At 44.0% G+C, this 9729-nt stretch overlaps 1 protein-coding gene across 2 annotated transcripts; it reads left to right on the top strand.

Annotated features, from left to right (window-relative positions):
- Window positions 1-679: 679 nt before the first annotated feature.
- LOC104979773 (GTPase IMAP family member 8-like) lies at window positions 680-9372 on the top strand. Of its 2 annotated transcripts, none has more exons than XM_010828302.1 (3): window positions 680-1295; window positions 4043-4115; window positions 7097-9372. In XM_010828302.1, the coding sequence occupies exons 1-3, from the start codon at window positions 816-818 to the stop codon at window positions 7747-7749; spliced, it is 1206 nt and encodes a 401-aa protein (XP_010826604.1). In that variant the 5' UTR covers window positions 680-815; the 3' UTR covers window positions 7750-9372. The 2 variants fall into 2 exon arrangements, with proteins under 2 accessions (XP_010826604.1, XP_010826594.1); XM_010828292.1 differs by having other exon boundaries at window positions 680-1412.
- Window positions 9373-9729: the final 357 nt, after the last annotated feature.

Here is a 9729-nt window from a genome sequence, read left to right as displayed (position 1 = left end):
GGTCACAAATTCCAGGGATTTTTTAGCAAAAGGGGAGCTTTGTCCTGTGTATCTCAGTGAGTGTGTAGATTTCCTCCAGCATGTAGAGTTGGTGATGTGTATTGAGAAGGGGTCAGTGTTTGTTTAGGCAATCAACAATATTTTGACATTTTTACCAATATGGATTTATTTTTTAATTTATTTTCTTTCTGCTTTTTTTTTTTTTGGTGTTGGGAGTACAGAAGAATTTCATTTTCTCCTTCATCATTTTTAAGGTTTTCCCAAATTTTACAACAAACACTTATAACTTAATAAACCCCACTCCTCCCAGTCTGATTTTCAAAAAGGAAACTGGAGGGTGGTGAAATACCCAGCTCTGAATTGAGGTCTAGCTAGGAAGAACATGGGTTTGTTTTAGAGACAAGAGCACAGAGAAGAATCTGGGAAACAGGATTCCTTGTCCCCATCTAGTCTGAGTCTAGGACTTCAGTTGTCCAAATCCTCAGAGAAAAGAGTCAGAAAGAGAAGGTACTTTCATGCTGTTCCTCTATTCATTCTGTGAGTTGATTACTGAAAGTGAAAGTGGCTCAGTCGTCAGACTCTTTGTGACCCCATGGACTGTAGTCCATGGAATTCTCCAGGCCAGAGTACTGGAGTGGGTAGCCTTCCCGTTTTCCAGGGGATCTTCCCAACCCAGGGATCGAACCCAGGTCTCCCACATTGCAGACAGATTCTTTACCAGCTGAGCTTTGATTACTGATGTATTGCTTCTTTGTCCCAACAGAAGCACTCGAAGCCCAAGTCAGGAGAGCGAGTCAGAGCGGGGCTCCTCCACGATGGAAGTGAGGCTTCTTCTCTTAGGGAAGCATGGTGCAGGGAAAAGTGCCACAGGAAACAGCATTCTGGGCAAAGCCGTGTTCAAGACCAGGTTCAGTGACCAGCCGGTGACTAGAAGCTGCCAGAGAGGGAGTGGAGTCACGCAGGGGAGGGAGGTTGTGGTCATCGACACCCCCGACCTTTTCTCTTCAATAGGTGACATCGCTTGTGTGGATAACATTAAGCGCTGCTTGGAGCTCTGGGCTCCCAGGCTCCATGCCCTGCTTCTGGTAATTCCCCTTGGCAACTGTACAGTGGAGGACAGACAAACAGCTGAGCACATCCAGAAGGTGTTTGAAGAGAAAGCCAGGAGGCATACCATTATTGTCTTCACTCGGAAGGACGAGGATGGCTCGGTGGAGGACTACGTTAAAAATGACACATCTATTCGGGACTTGGTGAAGTGTTTTGGTGATCGATACTGCACTTTCAACAACAAGGCAAGTAAGGATGAGCAGGATGCCCAGGTGAAGGAGCTCCTTTGCCAGGTCAAGTCTTTGGTGGAAATTAAAGGACTATATGCAGTGAACTTAAGGGATGAAGACAGTAGATTCCAGGTAAGAATTCTTGTTAAGGTCTCCAAGGATCTCTGTTGTTAGAGCTGGTGAGATAAAGGCACAAATGTTGCATAGGATTTTTTTGTTTTTTAAGGACACAGCAACCCATTCCAGTATTCTTGCCTGGGAAATCCCATGGACACAGGAGCCTGGCAGGGCTCCATGGGGTCGTGAAAATGTCGGGCACGACTTATCGACTAAACAATGACAGCAACAAGGGGACATTTATCCATAAACTGGAAAGATGAGGCTGCTTTACTGGCAAATTAATAGATACATTTAAGTCCTTTTCTGACTTTACCCTTCATAGTACTGGACACACAAATGACTCATTAGACCCTCTCTTCCCTTGGCTTCAGTAAAACCACACTCTCCTTGTTTTCTTCTCCTCTCTTGCTACCGAAGACATTGCTGAGTCCACCTCTACGACCTCTAACAGCTGACATCTTCAGGGCTTGGTTCAAGCCCTTTTTCCATTCCTGACACTTTTTTCTCCCTCAGGTGATTCCACATTTTTACAGCTTTGAGCTTTAGCTATGGCTAATAGTTTCCAAATTAATCCCTTCAGTCTAGGTCCTTCCTCTGAGTTCTGATTCCTTTACCCATCCCATTGCTATTTGACATTGCTCTCTTGGCGGATCTCAAAATTAACATGTCCAGAACTTTGTTTTTCCATCTGAAATCTGCACGACTTCAGTTCTCTTCTCAATGACTGTCCTTCTCACCATGCTTTTAAAACCTAAGCTCAGATGTCAACTTTGATACCACTTCCATCTGTCATTGGCTTGTGTGACTGAGGAACCTGGAAGCCATCTGCTTCTCTCTGTCACCGTGACTACCATCTGATCCAGGTCAGCCTCTTCTCTTGCCTGTTCAGTTCACTCAGTCATGTCTGACTCTTTGTGACCTCATGGACTGCAGGACACCAGGCCTCCCTGTCCAACACCAACTCCCAGAATTTACTCAAACTCATGTCAATCAAGTCGGTTATGCCATCCAACCATCTCATCCTCTGTCATCCCCTTCTCCTCCCACCTTCAATCTTTCCCAGCATCAGGATCTTTTCAAATGAGTCAATTCTTCATATCAGGTGGCCAAAATATTGGAGTTTCAGCTTCAGCATCAGTCCTTCCAATGAATATTCAAGGACTGATTTCCTTTAGGATGGACTGGTTGGTTCTCCTTGCTCTCCAAGGGACTCTCAAGAGTCTTCTTGCCTGTACTATTTTACAATTACTCTTTTTCCCCCTTATTCATTCTTGTGCCTTACCCTTCCTGCACCCATCCATTTCACACAAATAGGTGGAGTGCTATTTTAGTTGACTTTAAGACTTCTGATTTCATGCCAATTTAAGAAACATTTTATTTATTTATTTATTTATTTATTTTTGGCTGTGCTGGGTCTTTATTGTCGCCCGTGGGCCTTTTCTAGTTGGAACAAGTAGGGGCTACTCTAGTTGCAGTGCACGGGCATCTCATTTCAGTGGCTTCTCTTTTTGTGGATAATGGGTTCTAGAGTATTCGGGCTTCAGTAGCTTTGGGACTTGGACTCTAGAGCACAGGCTCATAATAGTGGCACCTGGGCTTAGTTGCCCTGCAGCATATGGAATCTTCCTGAACCAGGGATTAAGTCCATGTCCTTTGCATTTTCAGGCAGATTATTAACCACTGGACCACTAGGGAAGTCTCATGATTTCATGCCAGTTTAACTGTGGGGAGTGAAGCTTCTCCAGGCAGTTGAAGGGGATGTTAATTATGTGTTTGGCTGTCCATCCTTCATTGTCTCCAGTTGCCTGTCTGGATAGGGAAGGATCCAAATTGTGCTGGATCTCACGTTAGAAGCATCATCTTTCTCCTGAAGACCTTGGAGATAACATGGGAAGCTTGATTTCCAATCTCCTCCCTTCCCTGTCCTTCAAAGGCACTGCACAGGCTTCACTTGACTAGTTTCTTCTTCCAGGGAGTCCAGAAGCTCTCCTTAAGCTTCTGGATTTTCTCCAGGAATAGCAGGGACCCTGGGAGACTTTGGAAAGAATTACTATTACTAGTGGAGTAATAGTATGGGCTTCCCTAATGGCTCATAGTGGGGACTGTGGGAAAGTAAATTTAGAAAGTGCTTTAGGAACAATCCCTGGGTGAGATGGAATTTGTGGGGCTCTTCTGAGCCCCACAAACCCACCGAGACATGGAAGTAATCCAGATGTCCATCAAAAGATGAATGGATAAAGAAGCTGTGGTACATATATATATATATAATGGAATATTATTCAGTCATAGAAAGGAACACCTTTGAATCAGTTTTAATGAGGTGGATGAACCTAGAATACAGGTAGATGAACCTAGATACAGAGTGAAGTAAGTCAGAAAGAGATAAACAAAGAGAAACTCAACCTTCTTACTTCTGGGAAGCCTATTGCAGCAGTAGCAACAGTGGGGTCCCAAGATCAGTTTCATCATGGACAAAACTAAACAGGCAAGCAAGGACCATGACCGTGACCATGACTGATTTGACCACATTCTAATCATCAAATTACTCTGAATTATATACTTGTGTCTCCATTCCTTTACTTTGTGAAAAACTGAGATTTTAGATCTGTGTGCCTCATTTCCCCTTTTTGTTTTCTTTCTAGGATTCTGTGAATGAAGACACATCTCAGCATAGTATGAATGAAGACACATCTCAGAGGAAGGACCATCCACATGGTAAGATAGTCCTTAAAAACGGTTAAGCTCATATCTGTATTCTTTTGAATGCATCATGCATCAAAATAAAGTGGAAAATTATCTAGATAAGTTAGAACAAAAACTCATCCTGTAATAATGAGCAATGTTGAGCATCTTTTCATGTGTCTATTAGCTATCTGTATGTCTTCTTTGGAGAAATGTAAGCTTAGGTCTTCTGTCCACTTTTTGATTGGGTCGTTTGTTTTTCTGGTGTTGAGTTGCAGCACTATTTGCAATAGCTAGGACATGGAAGCAATCTAGATGTCCATCAACAGATGAATGGATAAAGAAGTTGTGATACATATATACAATGGAATATTACTCAGCCATGGAAAGGAACACATTTGAGTCCATTTTAATGAGGTGGATGAACCTAGAATATAGGTAGATGAATCTAGAATACAAAATGAAGTAAGTCAAAATGAGAAAAACAATTATTGTTTATTAATGCATATATATGGAATCTAGAAAGATGGTGCTGATGAACCTGTTTGCAGGGCAGCAGTGGAGACGCAGACACAGAGAACAGACCTGTGAACATGGTGGGGGTGGGGAGGAAAGGGTGGGATGAATGGAGAGATTGTAGCATGGAAACATATACATTACCCTATGTAAGATAGATAGCTAGTGGGAATTTCCTGTATGACTCAGGGAATTCAAACCAGGGCTCAGTGGGAATCTAGAAGGGTAGGATGGGGTGGGAGGTTCAAGAGGGAAAGGCCATATATATATACCTATGGCTGATTCATGTTGATGTATGGCAGAAATCAACACAATATTGTAAAGCAATTATCCTCCAATTAAAAATAAATATTTTTTTGGAAAAAGCTGGAAAAAAATAATGCATCCTGGAGCCCTAGCTGAGGCTGGGGCCCACAGTTTGTCCCCGAGGGAGTCTCAAACATTTGTGAGTAAGTGCAGCACCAGCAGAGGCTCTGGACATGGTACAGGTGCCCCCAGCCTTCTTGCAAATGTTTCAGAGCTGGGCTTGCCTCTTGCAGCTTCTTTCCTGCCTCAGCCTCTTCTTCCAGCCTGGGATCCCAATGTTGGACTCCTGCTGGAAGCAGAAATAAATCCACATGTATGCCTGCTCAGTGGCACCTGACTCTTTGCGACCCCATGGACTATAGCCCTTCAGGCTCCTGTGTCCATGGGATTCTCCAGGCAAGAAAACTAGAGTGGGTTGCCATGCCCTCCTGCAGGTGATCTTCCCAAACTCAGGTCTCCCACATTGCGGGCAGACTCTTTACTCTCTTGAGTCACCAGGGACTAAACTATTTATTTGTGGCTGTGCTGGGTCTTTGTTACTGCCAGAGCTTTTCTCTAGTTTCGGGGAATGATTGGGGGCTACTCTCTTGTTGTGGTGGGCTCAGTAGTTTCGGCTCCTGGGCTCTAGAGCACAAGCTCAGTAATCGTGGCATGTGGGATCTTCCCAGATCAAGGATTGAACCCATGTCTCCTGCATTGACAGGCAGACTCTTTACCACTGAGCCTCTAGGGAAGCCCATATTTTACTAAATTTACGTGCCTTTCCATGGATTGTACCATAAGTAAGTAAGTGTTAGTCACTCAGTCGTGTCTGACCCTGTGACCCCATGGACTGTAGCCCACAGGCTTCTCTGTCCATGGGATTCTCCAGGCAAGAATACTGGAGTGGGTTACCAATCCCTTCTCCAGGGGATCTTCCTGACTCAGGGATCAAACCTGGGTCTCCTGCATCACAGGCAGATTCTTTACCATCTGAGCCACCTGGAAGTCCTGATGTGGTCTCTAATTCTCTCCTGACTCTTCTCCAGTCTCTTCAACTGAATGGTGAGCATCTTGAGGAAAAAAGTTGACCTTTTCCAGTCTCTTGTCTTCCCTGCAGTGTATCTGTTGCCCAGGGCTTAGCACTTAGTGCTGGTGATGAGACAGTAAAGAACCAAGAGAGTGGATAAAGAGGTCAAGATGGGGGAAAGGTAGAGGCAAAGGGAGGGAAGGAGAGGAGAGGGGAGGAAGAAGAGAAGAGTAGAACCAACGATCCAGGACTGTCTCTTGGCTCTTTACTCTTCCCTCTGTTGGAGAAGGGGGGCCATTTTAACTGGACAAGGACAGGGAACCTGGGTGCTCCCAAGGGTCATGCCCTACATGGCCCTAAGTGGGTTTGATTGATCCAGCCACAGTACCCTATCCACAGCTTAAGCAGAAGTCCCCATCTACTCAGTGCTACAAGTCCTTTTGACCTGAACTGAGATTCTTCCAGCCTAGTTCTACTCATCCCATTCTCTTCTGCTTCAAAGATCCTCATTTGGAAAGAACATCAGACCAAAAGGAGCATATCTGTTCAGTGTGCCCTTTCACATTCTTAATGGAGATCCCAAAAGCACAGGCATGTGCGAAAGTCAGAGGGGCTGTGTAGAGGAAGCCTAACTTGAAACAGGCTTTGGAAAGTGGATAGAGTTTAGATGACTGAGCAGAACGCTCCAGAGGGTACACTGGCAACTTGAAGGAAGGATGTAGAACTGAGCATCTACTTGTGAGGGGACCAAGGGGTGTGGTCTTGATGGAGATGAAGGGCTCACACCTCTAGATGTGGAATGGGGATGTGAGACCAGATTGTAGAGGTACGTGGTAACCACACTCTCTCAGGGTATGAGAGAGGGACTTAAGATATATATATATATATATATATATATATATCCTGTAAGTATAACCATGAGATTGTGGGTTCAGGATAAATAATTAAATAATTTCTCCTGGAGAGAAGAGCATGAGATAGGCTTCTTTCTCTCTTTGTTTTGAGGTGGATATTAGTAACTTGGTAAAAATTCACAATTGAGAACTATGAGGCCTGAACGGAAGAGTGAGATCGCAGTACAAGTGCAAAGTCATAAGGAAAACCCCAATAAAATGTATTGTAAGAGCTCTGTGCATCTCTGATCTCATTTATAGGGTAATGTCTCCTGCTTTCCTTTCAACAGAGCCCCTGCACATTATCCTTGTGGGGAAGAGCGGGACTGGGAAGAGTGCCAGTGGGAACACCATCCTCGGGAGCTCGGAGTTCCACTCTCAGCTGAAAGCACAGCCAGTCACCACAAGCTGTCAGGAAGGCAGGAGGACGTGGAATGGGCAGGATGTTGTGGTTGTGGACACTCCACCACTCTTTCAGGAGTCCAGAGCTGAAGGGGACCTATCCCAGCCTAAGAAGGCAGACAAGGACTGTAGGTCCTACTATAAAGAAGGGAGTACAGTTCTGGTTATGGTGTTACAGCTGGGACGGATCACTACAGAGGACAAAAAGGCAGTGGAGGAGCTAGAGCGCATCTTTGGAGCAGAAGTTATGAAATACATGATCGTGCTGTTCACCAGGAAGGAAGACCTAGAGACTGGGAACATTGATGATTATGTCAATAACACAAATAACAAGCATCTTAAGAGCATAATTGAAAAATGTAAGGGGAGATATTGTGCTTTTAATAACAAAGAAACTGGCCAAGCCAGGGAACGCCAGGCAGAAGAGCTTTTGACAATGGCCAGTAAAGTGATAAAGTGTGGTGGACAGGATAAACATCACCGTAAATTTGATATAGGCAAAATAAGAAAAACATTCAGGAAAAGCCATACAAATTGCTAAATAATTTAAAGGAAAGGCTCTAGGAAAATGTAATGTCTGGGGTCTCTTTAAGTTGAAGATACCCTCAGGCTACAAGCATGAGGAAGGCATGGCAGGGGGATGGGAAGAGGGACCACAACTTTGAGAGCTTGAGAGATGAATGCATCTCAGCTCGTGATGCTTCAGCTCTTTGTAGGTAAATAAATAGTCAGAGGGGGCATGTAGTAGGGGATAATAAAGGAGAAAGAAGAAATAAGGTAGGGGAATCTGGGGAAAGGCTTCAGATATTAGGCTGATATTAAGGATCAGAGTCAAGTCACAAGAATCACTTCACCTGTGTAGGTAGACTGGAGTCAGGACAGACACTGGGACTAAGGCCAAGGCGAGCCTGGGGTCAGAATTCAGATAGTCACATGAGAACCAGGGGATTCAGCTACATGAGAGTAAGACAATTTCCTGCTAACTCCTGGGCATGGCAGAACAGAGAAGTTGGACTCCTGTGAGCCTCTCTGTTGCTGGGCACTGCTTGCCAGGTTCTCCCAGCTCCCCAGCTCCCCCAGGGGAGCTCTCAGGACCTTCTTTTCCTCATGTGGTTATTCATTACTCCTTTCCTTGTTCCAAGCTGGAGTGGAAAGTGGGACCCAGTCTACCCTCCTTTGCTCTCTCTGAGGAAATGGACATAAATCTGTGAAGTATCAAAAGATTTTATTGCTAATCATTCATGGTGAAACAGAGTAGAACAAACATTAGAAGCATGGTAAAATTGCTAATTAGATAATCTTGCAAAATTTAAACTTCTAAGTAAAATTCTAGATTTCCTCTAGAATTTTCAGAAAAAGTTACTGAAAACTCCTTTGCATTTCTTTCTCTCTTTGTCTCCCTTTCTCTTTCTTTCCACCCCCATCCCATCCCCTGAGGCTTTTGCATGCATGCTCAGTCATGTCCAACTCTTTATGACCCCATGTACTATAGCCCACGTGGACAGGCTCCTCTGTCCATGGGATTTTCCAGGCAAGAATACTGGAGTGGGTTGCCATTTCTTCCTACAAGGGATCTTCCCAACCCAGAGAATGAACCGAAGTCTCCTGTGTCTCCTGCATTGGCAGATGGATTCTTTACCAGTGAGCTAACTGAGAATCCCCTCCCCAAGGCTTAGGAACTCAAATAATAATGGCTTAAACACATTAAGGATTTATTGTGTATCTTATGTTGAGAAATCCAGGAGTAAGCAGTTTGGGGCCAATGTAGCACTGACATTCCAGTGTCTTTCTGCCTTTCTGCCGCTAATCATCGGCATGGGTGTCTCCATACTAAAGGTTGCTTCTTGGTTCCTACTCACAGCTAGGCAGATTATGTTGAGAGCTACGTATTGTGGGTGATAAATGAGAACTATGAAATCTCCCAGTTAGGTGTAAGCTCAGACGTTTTGAATACTAACCACTTTATATATATTTTGAGGACATGATCTATGTCATCTGCTTTTTTAAAATTTCAAAATATCGGGTTATCTTAAGATTAACCCATTTATAAGAGCATGGACTGTCATCATTAATTTTGTACTCTGTATAACCCTTAATAAATTCTGGAAGGTGTGTGTAAATGTATTCAGTTGAGTGAAATAATAAAGATGAAATTTATTATGAATTCATGTCCTCCTCATGATTCCTATTTTTCTGACTTGGGGGAAGATCATGCTTCCATAGAGAGGAAATGATGTTTAGATACCTTGACTCTGATGAAGTTTTTGCATCTTTGATGCATGAAGATCTTTAAACTGGGTGACAGTCACTTTACTAGCCTCTGCCAACTCAAGCATCTTCTACTCTGAGCATTTCACAACAGCGAGGACAAACAAAAGTAACTGGTATTAGAGACAGGTACATAGGAGGAATAAAGTCTAGAAGCCATTCTGTGACTCTTGCCACAGCTTCCCTTTGGCTTAAATGTGGGAACAAATCCCAAGGTGCTACCCGTGATTGAGCAGGTGACATCGGACCTGCA

Source organism: Bison bison, unplaced genomic scaffold (assembly GCF_000754665.1).
Source record: "Bison bison bison isolate TAMUID 2011002044 unplaced genomic scaffold, Bison_UMD1.0 scf7180017858548, whole genome shotgun sequence".
In the NCBI taxonomy this organism is placed as follows: domain Eukaryota; kingdom Metazoa; phylum Chordata; class Mammalia; order Artiodactyla; family Bovidae; genus Bison; species Bison bison.
The sequence above is the reverse complement of the archived record's forward strand: the minus strand, read 5'-3'. Positions and strand labels throughout refer to the sequence as shown.

Excerpts from the sequence above, each read along its gene's own strand:
- LOC104979773 (XM_010828292.1), top strand. The coding sequence starts at position 816 with ATGGAAGTGAGGCTTCTTCTCTTAGGGAAGCATGGTGCAGGGAAAAGT. Across the intron at positions 1,413-4,042 it reads ATGAAGACAGTAGATTCCAG|GATTCTGTGAATGAAGACAC; the intron begins GTAAGAATTCTT and ends TTTTCTTTCTAG. Across the intron at positions 4,116-7,096 it reads GAGGAAGGACCATCCACATG|AGCCCCTGCACATTATCCTT; the intron begins GTAAGATAGTCC and ends TCCTTTCAACAG.